General features: G+C 38.7%; 1 protein-coding gene across 1 annotated transcript in view; it reads right to left on the reverse strand.

Annotated features, from left to right (window-relative positions):
* The window catches only part of BCAR3 (BCAR3 adaptor protein, NSP family member), a 67,667-nt gene extending 54,842 nt beyond the window's left edge, over window positions 1-12,825 (reverse strand). Inside the window, exons 1-2 of the mRNA XM_063407520.1 lie at window positions 12,724-12,825; window positions 11,623-11,737 (exon numbers count right to left, since the gene is read on the reverse strand). Coding sequence (XP_063263590.1) covers window positions 11,623-11,737; window positions 12,724-12,810 — 202 coding nt within the window. The 5' untranslated portion in view covers window positions 12,811-12,825. The remainder of the gene's footprint in view (window positions 1-11,622; window positions 11,738-12,723) is intronic.
* Window positions 12,826-13,645: the final 820 nt, after the last annotated feature.

Below are 13,645 nucleotides of genomic sequence, written 5' to 3' on the forward strand. Positions count from 1 at the left end.
TAGCTGTACAGAATAGAGAGCTACTAGCAGAACAGATGGTCACTTACCCTCCCTTTGTAAAGTATACCTTCAAAACAATGAGATAATTATAGACAGAACCTTCATTTTCCATTAATTACCTCAAGCACCTTCAGCTGTACCATTGACTCAGCCGCAGGGCATTTGCGTTAATACAAATCTAGGCACACAGTGACTTTTAAAGCACTGTCTCGACCACTTTAACACAGTATTCGTCTCTTTCCCATTGGCTCAGTCTTTCAGGCTACTTGGCCAACATTTCTCTGGTTTTATTACGATTATTCCAGTTTTTTCAATTTCAATTGCATCAGAATTCATAAAATTTCATTTTTCAAATCTATTCACTATTAGTCTAGTTGCATTAGCTTTCCAGAGGCAAATTATTATCTGCCTAACCAAATATTTAATTGATTTTATCATTAAATATTTGATGCCTACTAGTTGCATGGTGGCTCTGTTTTGGGAGATCCTCTTCATGTACTATTTTAATTTCAATTTAATGTTCAATCCTTTCATTCCCTTTCTCCATTTTTACCAGGACTAGCTTTAATAAATTGCTTCTGATATATCTACTTCAGAGCCTGACTATGTAATGATACTGAAGTTGTGGTCCTAAGATACCTAAATGATAAATGCAATTAAGGATTAGATTATTTATGTTCCAAGACCTCTGCATATTATCAAGCCAATAATAAAAAAATATGGAATTCTGGTGTTCTTACACTAAGCTAGTTAAGCATCCAATAGTGACAGCAGCAGGCTTAAAATTCCACATGATGTCTTACCACAGTGAAATATCCGGGTACTGGATAGAATTAGGACATCTACCTCTCTATAGTTTGGCATTTTATGCATTGTCCATAAAACTGAATTTTGCAATCTCAGCTATCTGAAATATTTCACAGCAACTGATTTTTATTTTTTTTTAATGAAGCAATTCAAACCAGAAAAGACACTGGACCTTCATTTGAGTTTAAGAAAAATTTAGCTGATCAAGACAAGATTCTTTAGCCATCACATAAGTTGTTGAAGTAGGCATTTGGAGATGCAAATTCTTGGAAAAGTCTAGGCATTTTTATAGATAGGAGTAGAGTCTTTGCATAAGAAAGCTGAAGTAAGATGAAGTATAGTGTAAAATAAGAGAAAGGAAAATAAAGGCAGACAGCAGTGCTCCAACATTCAGTCAGGGACAGACAGGAGATTAGAAAATTAACTTTATCGAGTACACTAAGGTAAAGGAAGCTCACAGTTGCATTTCTGACTGGTGTTTCCCTTCCCATAGCAAAATCCGTTCCTTAAGGCAAGCATGAGCAGTAGGGGAGCATTATCAGTGTTGGCATTGCCACACACCTTTTACAACAACTTCCAACACAGAAATTTGAGGTAAATGTGAAAGCCAACAGCCTTCAAAAAGATCTATTCACTGGTGCTGGAATATAAGTCACTACTCATGTTATGCTGACAGACAGACTTCTATATTTTTTTCTCCACAAATTACAAAAAAATATAGCATCCTATTGACACTGAACAGAGCCTTTAAGTAAAGATCTAAATTCAAACTAATTTCACATAAAACAAGGCTTAAATGCACACCAAATCCCCATTCTGTTCTTTTGTTAGTTTTCCCCAAATGCTTTGTCATTTGAGCTACTGATAAACTAGGAAAACTACCAAATCTTGACTAGCTGAAGGCACTCTGTGTTTGTCTTGCTGGTTGTGAAAGTATTTGGTTTAGAGAGGTACCAGAAAGATTTCAGGCACAGTGACAGATTCAGAATTTTACTGGCACAAGTGACAATCTGTGGAGATTTCCCAAAGAATATTCCACTCATAATCTTTCTTCAAAATATACTTGAGAGAGGGAGGGAAGGAGCAGGGGGCAGGGAAAGGAACCAAAGAACACGAGACTGTGATCTCATGTTGGACACCAAAATGCCTCATCAATATGTGCAGTGCAAGAAAAATTACATTAGGTTGAGAGTAGAGAAAGAGGAGTTGAGATACCTGGATTCCACATTCAGTTCTAGTATTCTGAGCCACCTACTTCCTGTATGACATACACTAACATTTTTGTAGCATACATCACGGTAGTTATTTGTCACAGGGAAGACGGTATAGTACTCTATCAGCTTATCAAGTGGAAGATGTTACAGAATAGCAAACTCTTATTTTCCTCATTGCATAAAGGAAAATGTCTTGCTTCTCTATCTAAACCGCATGTGCCACAGTTCAGGTAAAAGATATTTCAAATCACGCCAAAACCTCTGATCCGTTAGCACATAAGATGGTCTCTACTGGCTCATTCTAATCACTCAGGAAATTTTTAGGCACTGTAGTTACATAGGAAGTAGTGTCATGCTTGTCATTTTTTTATGACTAAGAACCAGAAAAGGGGCAGTAACTTCCTTAGTAGCATGACTACGTGCCTAGTAGTGGCATTGTAGCTGGGCAGCCCTGCCTAAACTGTGATTACTCTTGCATGAGTCATTACATTCTTTTCCTAAAGTTTTGTCTTCAGGTGAAATTGAAATTTGGTCTTTGTCTTCACGTTTAACAATTTACACAACACATCCTTGCTCATACTTGATGCAAAGCTGTTAAAGAGAATTTGCCTACAGGATGCAAAAAAAAAAAAAAAAATCACAGGAGTGCATACAGTACTCCACTGGTTGTGAGTTACTCTGGGTTAAACAAGGTTAGATTGCTCTTTGCAAAGCTTTTGTTGTTTTCATATCTTCTATCTACTTTGGAAATGAGTTCATTGAGCTGTGGGATGAAATCTGGAAACATCAATGTCCTGAAAGGAGCACAGCACCTCTGTCAAGCCCTCCTAATCAGCATTCTGTGTTACCCTGCCATATCCCATAGCCATCTGTTTATCTAAGTGGCATCATGCTGTCTGTGTATCACCCCACCACAGACAGTAGCACTGGAGCATTGTCCTTTGTGACACCAACCTGAGGGAGGCTTTGAAAGCAGCAGTGTGCTGGCCATTGCTGGCCACACATCACACATTGCTGGGGCCTTCCATGGCCACCCTTGACTTCTGCTTTCTGAAGGAGGGGAGTATGTACAGGTGCATCTTTTCACCTGCAAAGGCACCCAAAAAAGCAGCTAACTGAACAGATAAGTGAGGAGGAACACAACTGGGACACAGGTCCCAAGACCTGTGCTGCCATAGCTTGCATGCCTTAATTATGCCAAGAGTTGGCATAAGAGTACTTGCCAGTTCTTGACACCATTTTAAAATGTGCTTGGCTTACAGAAACAAAGAAAACAATGGGACACAAGAAGTGGATCCATTTGAAATTTTCAATTTGTCTTCAAATGTCAGAATTCCAGTCTTCCTCAAATAACCAGGAGAAAACGCATTTACTCCAAAAGCAGTGTTTTGCAGCTGCAGTGATAAAATGCAGAAATAACTACACACAATGAGGACACGTGTGGGTTGCTCACACAGCAGTTCTTGTAGATTCTCTGATAAACAAAAGTCAAACCGAGTTGCTACCATGGACTTAGCAGAAAAAGGACCCAAACAAACAAACTCAAGCCTCAGCTCCCACAGATGCCACATAGAAAATGTAATGATCATAGCTGTTGGCTAGGATATTAGGTTTATTTGCTGGTAATTCAAGTTAGTCAAAGATATCAGGGCAAATAAAAATGGCAATAGGAATTGAAAAATGCTCTAGCACCTGGAATCTGACAATATTTATTTTGAAAACTATGAGCTATGGCAACTGTACTTTCTATTGTCCTCCCTGGCTGCCAACTGAAATTGGGAAGTTTAGTCAGCACCTATCCAGACCTCCATAATAAAACTACCAACATCATCTCTTGCTATTTGATCTGCAGTAGGTCTGGAGACACAAGGTCCTTCAGAAACTCCCAAAGAGTTATCTTTTATGAGTTGGTGTCATGGGTTGGCACTGGCCAGATGTTAATGCACCCATGAATATATGTTTTTTCTCTAACAACTCCTGTGGGGTGTGATCAGGAACAGAGCAGAGCAGGCTTAAATCTTGAAAACAAAAAAAACCCACTAAAACTTTATTAATTACATAAGAACAGGGACAGAAATACTCTTAAACACACACAGAAACAGAAATAAAAACTTCTTAGAACATTTCTTCTCCCAGTCTCTACCTCCCCACCCATCACTTTTCCCAGACCAACCTTTGGGTTTTAGATCAAACAATCACCACTCAAAAAAAACTAATCTTCAATTCAGCAAGGGAGACAGGAGTCTCTCTGGCACCACAGACTGTTCTCCAGAACACACAGGTCCACTCCTTATGTGTTCCCATGTCACCCGTGGCACCGCCCAGAGAAGTCGGGTGACTCTCTCTTTTTCCTATGTCCAGCGCTCTCACCGCTGTCTCATAGGCCAAAACTACATACAGGGCTTTTTAAGGATGCTGCATGCCGAGCTCTCCCCTTTTTACCCAGGGGCCGGGGTTCCAGGAGCAGGTCTGCCCTGAGGGCAGAGGGCGCCACCTCACCCTCCCCCTCTTTTCTCTGCTCGCTCCACTCTTCAAGTGCCAGTCACTGTAGCAAAAGCAAGGGCAGCTGCATCCACCCAAAAATGCAGTTTATGTTCAAAAGAGACTTAAGTTCAGTCCATGGCTGACATTATGCAAGAGAAGTCCAGCTCAGAAGGCTACCCCTCTCATTCTTCCATCGGGTTCCTTCCAATCATGCTTTATCATCTCAGTCTCAGGCCGCTTCCCTCTCTCCGAAACCACCAGTCATGAGAATCAATGTCTAAGAAAAGTTTCTTTCTGCTACACAAGGGTTAACAGTTTTTTTCTCGGCAGGGTGCAGGCTCAGGCACTCCCACAACTCCCACGTGGCTCGGCACCTTCTCCCGGAGTTTGGGGGTGGAGGGGGGTGAGCACACACGGAGGGCACTTCCACAGTTTTCCACCCCTCCATCCTGGACGGGGCAGCTCAGTTCCAGTCCTGTCCCCTCTCTCCTCCCCCCCCCCCCCCCCCCCCCCCCCCCGGGGGCTCCGGCTTACCTGAGCCGACCACGTGTTTCCCCTCCCCCACCCAGCCTCGTGGCTGGGCAGGGGAAGGAGGCCTGACACGTCTCTCTGCTGAAACCGGGATCTGAAAAGAGGCCAAACCCCCTAGACTCCTGCTTTTAACCCTTTGTGTCCTCAGAGGCGTGTCCAAACCTCCGAGTGACCAATCTAGGTGCCAGCAGAAAAGCTGATTACTGATTGGACTGCCCACATCCCCCTGGAAAAAATTCACCTCCCCCGCAACCACGACAGTTGGTGTTCAGAAACCTCGAATCCCCAGCCTCAGGAAAGTTTGCAAGCAAACATGTCCCATAGCTGATCATTCTATAACAATGTTGTAGTACAGCAAGAGAGTTTGAAGAGTTACCTAAACTCAGTCGTTGTCAGATATAATACAAGAAAACTATCATCTTGAACAAAAATAATTAGTAATTTTAAAAATTATTAAACATAAATCACACAGATTCTGTGGCAATAATATGTTGTGTCCCTTTCTTTCCATTCGGTATTGAAAATCACGTGAAGCAACTTGTACTGGCATTGATTAGACAGACCTGTTTCAAAAGTTTGAAATACACCGATAAAATGGCACTAAATCCAGTTTTCTTTTATTGACTAGTTTTGGTAAATGATACCTTAAACTGGAAAGAAGGTGGACAAGGTCTTATGGGTCCCCTTTTACCAGAGGGTCTGTTTTCCTCTCTTTGCTTTTAGCAGTGGTAGAACTGTTACTGGGGATCTAAGACTTCTTGCAAGTTTCTCTTTCTCCATGTTTCTGTAAAAAGTCTCAAATAGAGGGGAATTACCAGCCTCTCTTTGTCTGTGACAGATGTTTCTCATTTCAAACATAACTGATGTAGAGGCAAGGATAAACAGAGGGACAGAAAGCACCAGTAAGCAAATTTGGAACCTTCAGTAGATGAAATGGTAGTGTCAGAGGTGTTTGTTAACAACTCTGTAACAGCATTTACATTGCCGACTTTCTCAAACAGAGAAAGCAAAAAACTCCAAATCCTTGTGTCTCTCAGTGAGAGCAAAACAGACCACACAGGTAGCAATGCCACCTCTGTCATGCAGATTAAAGTGTTCAAAGCAGTTTCCTCTCCCTCTGTTGGCAAAGCTGCGAGCATACCTTAGCATGAGGTTGGAATCTGACAGGCTGACATTACATACCACTGCCCCAAAGCACTCTGGCTGCATTTGTAGTGTTTCAAAGAGCAAAAGCACCAGAATGTGTAGCAGGACTTCATCTGAGAGTGTCAAAGGCAAGATATTCGAGTCTGACAATGCCAAACCAGTCATGGCTTTATGCTAACTATAATAATCATCTAATAAAAACACAGAGGAGAGTGCCTCAGTTATTTTACACCTTGTTTGAAGATGGAATTCTCTATTTATATATCCCAAGCACAATTCAGGCTCTATAGTGCCTGCTTGCGTTTCTTCTTAATACCACACAACTTAGGTGTTGAAGAAATCACTTCATACTACTGCAGCATGGCAAGAAATACAACATAGGCAGAAACAGTTATCTAAGGATTTAAATGAAAAATCTAAAAACAGAATGTTATGGAATATTAATTACATTCAATCTAATTCAGGTTTGGGGTATTTTATGTTTTCTTACAATAAATTATGTTAATGCATATTTTATTTAGATGCAGTACAGTAGGCCTTCTTTGTATGATAAAAAAAAAATCAAAATAGATCTAAACCTATATCCTATTAAGACTCTCTGTATAAGAAAACCTGTACAAGACAAAAAGGAAATATTCTTTACACTTTTTGCCTCTCAGAGACAAACACTCCAAGATGTTAATGAAATCACACAAGGCCATAAAATGCTATTGTTTGAAATTCATCTCAGTAAAAGAAGTTACTGGAAAAACAAAGTTCTAGCTCTTGGAACACCTCCTTAAAAAATACTTATCACTCAGCTTTCTCTATTTCTTTCTACTCATAACTCAACCAGTGATGTATAGAAACATGCATCATGGACACCTGCAAATGTATACAAATATTTTAAGAGTCAAATGATGCTAAATTTTCAAATATAATGCTGTATTTAAATTCATGTCCCTAAAGCGAAAAAGGAAATATCTTCCATGTCTGGCAATACCCAAGACCTTTTTTTTCATTGTATCATTTCATTTCCCTCTCTATAGGTACCATTTCTACTGGACTGAAGGAGCTGATCATGTCATGGTGGGTTTCCTCAACACATTTGGAAGCATGATTTATTCATTTACTACAGATCATAAGAAATCAATAGAATAGCACTCCTACAGATTGTGTCACACTATGGTAAATGAGATTAAATACAACAAACATAAAACAGTATGAGTAAAGAACACTCTGGTCCAATCCCACATAGCATAAATCCTGCTTTAGTGGTATTAGAGGATACTGAGAAAACCCCAGCTCCTTCCAGAAGCTCTGCCCTACAAGTGCTGGACTGTGGCTTTCAGGATGTGTCTTGAACTGCTGATTGTTGCAGGGCACAGTGCAATGCCTCATGCTCCGGGAAGGAAGATCTTTTGAGTAATACAGGAGTCAGATTACACCTGATTGGTCACCAATTTTTGTCATACCACAGAAAGCTTCCTCTTGAAGAGGATATGTAATTTCACGCTTTTCTAAGATGCCACACAAGTATTTCAAAAAGGTGCTGGATAGCCACTAGGGGATTCTTGGAAGCATAGCCCCTATTTTTTGCCTTTCTTAGAAGTGCTAGTACCCAATTTTTGGATGCATCCTGATTTCACACTGTGACAAGCCCAGGCACATTGCAGGCCTCACCCCTACAATTTCCCTGGAACAGAAAACAAAAGGTACACCCTAAGGGAGTCACAGCATGTGATGAGTACATGAATGGATACTGGTGTAGATGGCAGGACATCAAGATCTGGAATATGCTACAGTGCATATCAAAATGTAAGTCAAGGTACAGACAAAAAGACTGTGGAATGGATATTTATGTCTCTTCCCATTCCTACCTTCTTGGAAGGTTTTGTTAGATTAAAAGCTTAGAGGCTGAAAAAGTATTCTAGGAAAGCATCCCTATGGATTGCTGTGTTCCTTCACATTTTCACTCAACATCTACTTTGCCACTAGCTGATCCTGGAGAAACTATTAGATAGACTCTACATGGCCACACTGTCTTCTGTGCACTGAACAGGGGTAGGAAGTATCTTTAGAACTGGTAACAATTTTGCATTTAGGAAGAAAATTTTCAAAAATTGGAAACACTTTTCCACTAGTATACTTTGATTTGCAAGGAAATGAAAGGTAGTGATAAATCCTAAGCAATTATTGGAGATCATTAATATTTAGAGAAAGAAACAAATGCTTTATTGAACACAAAAGAGATTAAATATTCCAGAACAACCACAGTTTTAGCTTTTAGGCCTAAATTAATTCCACTAGCTGTCAGGGTTTGCTAAGAGCTCTGTCAGGAAGTCAGCCATCCTGGTATACCTCTACAATCAACAAAAAATATAGACACCTACAAAAGGTAGTGAACTGAATTATCTGCTGAATTCATCTGTCTCTCCAATAGTAGAGGGAGCAGAGAGTGACTTGCCTCCCCTTGTTACCTTCAGCCGTGGTTTCAGTTTGGCAGCAGGGCTGTTTCAGCCACCAGGACTCAGCTCTGCTCTGTCTTCCACAGCCATTCAGGCTCTTGGGAGCATTTGTGCAGCTGAACAGTGAATTGGCTTGGGGACTTGATGTGGATGGAGAGGGGAGGAAAAAAAGGTTGTTTTTCAGCTGGACATATTTCCCAATGGGTTCACCATGCAGCTGCAGGATAGTTTTACAACTAAAGGAATGATGGAGAGATGGGGAAAAGCAGCTAAGGAAAGATGAAAAGAACACAGACTGCTGAAGGTGACATTTTGGAAACTCAGCTTCCATTAAAGTCAAGAGTCAACAGAACAGCAGCCTTTAGGTTTTCTGATACAGATCAAAAATATCAGAGCCCCATTATTCAAATCACTGATCCACTATTCAATTTATTCTGCTGGGCTGAAGTGGGGTTACAATTTTGAATATTTATTTTTCCTACGGATTAGCTAATGCCACTCAAAATCAGTTGTCCTACTCACTTCCCTATCACTGGCTGCCATTAAGATGGCATAAAAGCATCAAGCCAGCGAACTTTGTGTTGTGTACTCTGCCTAATTCAGCAGATATGTGATCATCTGCACATGTTTCATTCAGCTCTAGTGTGTTGCTGGGCATTATGTCAATGCACAGATCTTGCTATTAATTACTGTGGAATCACAGCCAGGGTAGGTAGAGTTAGACAGGATGAATCCAAATCTAATAAAAATGTACTGAGACATGTCCTGTTCAAAGCAGTTTTAGAATCCAGGTAATATTTTAGAAAACAGAAAATGTTTTCACAAATACTCCCAAAACTTAATGTCACTTTTAACCCTGTGCAAATGCTTACTTATTAATGTGACTTATCACTTGAAGCACTCTCTGGAAACTGTTGAACCAGCACTAAATACAATGATGTTGTTTAAAGCTCAAAATAAAAATAACAGCAAACAGAGTAAGATAGCCTTTGCTCTGATACAGTAAGTACATTAGTAGGACATCAGCATGCATTTAATAGAATAGAAAATTTTAGAAGTTTTCTCTAATGCCTGACTACAGTAAAGTTCAGTGCTGGAAAACAAGCATTTCAGTGTAACTGATTAGGCACTTTGCTCCTAGACACAGCATTGTGTCAAACACAGACACAAAACAAAACAGTGTCATAACAGGCTGGAGAGCAGATAACAACCATTAGTCCCTACTGTGAAAACAAACCCGTCTGCCCCCATGTATGACTGACTGAACTGATCTGTTTTCACCCTTCCCAGAAATCCTTAATACCACAGGCAAAGCTATTGAGGATGTAAATATCCTAGTGTAAACAGAACTTGGAGATCAACGTGTCTGTATTTTTTTCAAGCATGTAATTCAATTATACATTTAATTATCATTAGCCAAAACCCAACAGTGAATGGAAACATCGCCCAAGAGAAATGTTTGTAAAAATATGAACCAGCACTACTTTTACTAGAATTTAGCTTAAAGAGTTCTAGCCATTAACTGCCAAAAAGAAAAAAACAAAACCCAAATGGCATCATGCTGTCACTTTGCAAAATGTGTGTCTGGAGGAGAAAAAAAAATTCTATATATGCACACATCATTTTGGAAAGAAGATTTTTACTCAAATTCATATTCACAGAAGTCACCAGCAATACATCAAGATTTTGTGTAGACTCAACATATCTGAAGCTGAGCAATCCCGAGTTGGAACATTCTGGTGAGTTGAATGAAATGTTGCATAGCTATCTACAAATCAATTTACCATGTCAATGACATGGTTGAAAAGTGTAGTTTTCCTCTGAAAAACAGTGCTACATTGACAACTGTAATGCATTCCACACTTCAGTACCTGAAAAGATTGCAAAACAGTCCCAATGCCCATGAAAACAGATACCAATTGGAACACATCCAGTTTCACTGCAATCATCAACTGAAATAATTTCCTAATCTGTTCACAATAGCAGTTACAAAAATGTCATATTTACATTCATATTTTAAGAAAGTCAAACCTATGAGTCACAGAAGTTGTATAATTGTTAAATTAATACTGAACTTGACAGAAAACATTGAGGAGATACAGTGACCTACTCGTACAAAATCAGTTCTACTTCCTCCTGAAAACTTCAGTAGCTAAACACATTTTATGAATAATCAATTTCTACACATGGTCCAAAAGTCTTATCTTAACCAAGAGAATATAGAAGCAGGACTAGTTAGCCAAGTAACTAACTGCTACACATGAAATTTGTAAAAGCCTGTGGCAGTGACCTGAAGAAATACTGGACAGAATCCATAATACTTGTATCTCAGTATCTTTTGAGCAATTCTCAAAATACCCAGTACAACAAGTCACAGCTGAATGACTTCTCACTATGTCCTTCCACTCAGACTAGAATGTCTTACAGGGCTTGTTCCAACTCATGAATTTGAGTTAAATTTTGATACTGAGCTGACAAAACCAACAAATGATGCAGTGATCAAGTCTTAATTCACGGCAAAGTCCCTAATGGAAAAGAAGGGTCAGAACTGTGCAAGAACTCATCCTCTCCTCAGTAGGAATGAGGTGGGATCTACACAAATTAGCTTGGTTTAGACCTTCTGATGTGATCTTTCCAAATAAGGAAGATATTTGTGACACAGACTTCCGTCAATTATGCTATGTTAACATTACAGTGTTTTGTTAAGATGAAGACTGTGAGAGCAATAGAAACTGAAGTAAAAGTGAAGCATTTTCTAAATGACAACTTTTATAAAAAACCCAGGGTGTATTATTTTGTAAATCCATGCCAAAATATGAATGTTTGATTTTTGTTAAACTAATGTTTAACAATTCCTCTTATTGTCTGTGTAACGTCCCCCAGTGATCTGCATTCAGAGCAGTATCCCAGGCTGGATCAGAGTATTTGTTTATCATCCTTTGTGACAGAGAAGCTCATTCCTCAGTCTTTAGGAGACAACTTGGAAACCTTACCTCTCTCTTGTTTTACCTCCTGAAGCAGCAGGATATTGGAAATGAGGTGTGTTCGGTGGCCTTGATTTTCAATTCCCAGTTTTCTAAGATCAACTTCTGTAAGATGGAATAAGTCCTGTAGCAAATGCCAGAATAAGGAAAATATTATACTATTAATACAGGAGAATTCAAGTGTCTTTCAGATATGTTTGCTGTTTCTGGTATCATAAATTACATAACAGCAAATGTAAGTATATTTATATTTTATGTGAAGCCCCCTTATCATGATAAGGTATGTAATTGAAGGCATGAGGTATTTTTTCTTTTTAAACATTAATGCCTTGTCTCTCGATTTTTTTCTCAAAACAAATCTGGTCAGCTTAGCTGGAGAGTTCCTAAAAAATATCATTCCTTTGAGTGAAAAAAATCCAAAAACCTCCCAAAGTGCTAGTATGCCAATTGCATTTAATGAAGGAAGATAAATCTCAGCATGAACTGATAGGAATAATGATTTTGGAAAGGAAGGTTTTGTATAATGAAGAGGATATTCTCTGTAATAATAGATAACATGAGTTGTGACACTGTTTCAAAGAACAAGAATTTCCATATAATGCATTTGAGTAATCAAACCTGAACTGTTCCCTTATTAATCCATTTTCTCTCTCATTACTATTTAACTTTCAAAATCAACTGCTGAATAACTCCAGACGTTATTTATAAGGCAGTACAGAATTTCAATTTGATGTTAATTTATAAGTAGGTACAAAACTTCATTTGATGGTGAAAGCTTTCAGAGCAAATAGAAAATATATCAAAATATATTTCTGTATATTTTTACTGTTCTGTATTTTCACTGTAAATAAGATCGAGTCTTATTCCCAAATCCCAAAATCATCCTCCAAGAAAACCAAAAAGGAGTACAAATGCAATATGCCTGCTCTTAAAACTCAGCAAAAGGTTTGTAAGAAGAAATACAACTAAGATTGCTGTTAACTCCAGAACAGCAGATTCTCGGGGTAACACAATGGAAACTTTTATAGATATGTTTTGATTGGGGTTTTTTAGTAGCTTTAAAGATCTTACTTAACATTTTCTCAAGAATTGAAAATGGACAATTCTCACCTCTATACCATCATATTGTTCAAAGAGTGTGCAATATTCTGCAAGACCAAGCTGGGTCAGCCAGTTAGAAATGGGTAGATACTTCATTATCTATTCCTTCCCAATGCCTATGACTCTGAAAAACAAAACCAAATTACAAATAACATTGCTTAGGAATGTTAAACTGAACTCAGAAAGCACTTCATAAACGCAAGTTTCACTATTATGGCCAAAGAGATTAACACTGTTTTGGCTGCATGGTAAGAGGTAGTTGTCGGTGCAGTAAGATTTTTACCTTTAATTCACTGTTTCATTGTAAACCTCATACAAGCAGGAAATGTTGAATACTATAATTTGTCTAGCTATTGCAGCTGAATTAATCTATTAGAAGATGAATCAACAGAGTCACTTGAAACTGCAGTATCAATTAAAATATACTCAGCCTTTGTATTCAAAGAATGTTTCTCAATAACTCATTCAGTGATTATGTCATTCTTCTTACATGTGTGACACATGAAAAAATGCATCAAATGAAGAGGAATAGCAAAAGGAACAGTGTTTTCTGTAAGGATACAAAGGGTGTGAATGAAACTGCATTCTCTGTAAGACAGTCAAAATGACTAAGATTCTGTGGTGGGTGTTTGTCCAAGGCAGGAACATAGCTAAAGTCAACCTGTTATAGAATATTTCTAAAGGAAGAGAGCAAGAAAGATTTTTACAGTTTGTTCTCATCATGTCATCTGAATTTGAGTTACTAAAATATTTTTCATTACTTTTTTCCTCAGTTGCTAAGATGAAATAAAAGACAGACATTAAGATGGACATGTGATAGACATCAGAACATAAAAGACTTAAAATACTCTCCCGCTGTCACTGCTCCATGTAAGCAGTTATGCAAGATCTGCACAAATACTTAAGCTTCCAAGAATTGCTGCATTTCTGA

The sequence above is a fragment of the Prinia subflava genome, chromosome 10 (assembly GCF_021018805.1).
Source record: "Prinia subflava isolate CZ2003 ecotype Zambia chromosome 10, Cam_Psub_1.2, whole genome shotgun sequence".
Classification (NCBI taxonomy): Eukaryota; Metazoa; Chordata; class Aves; order Passeriformes; family Cisticolidae; genus Prinia; species Prinia subflava.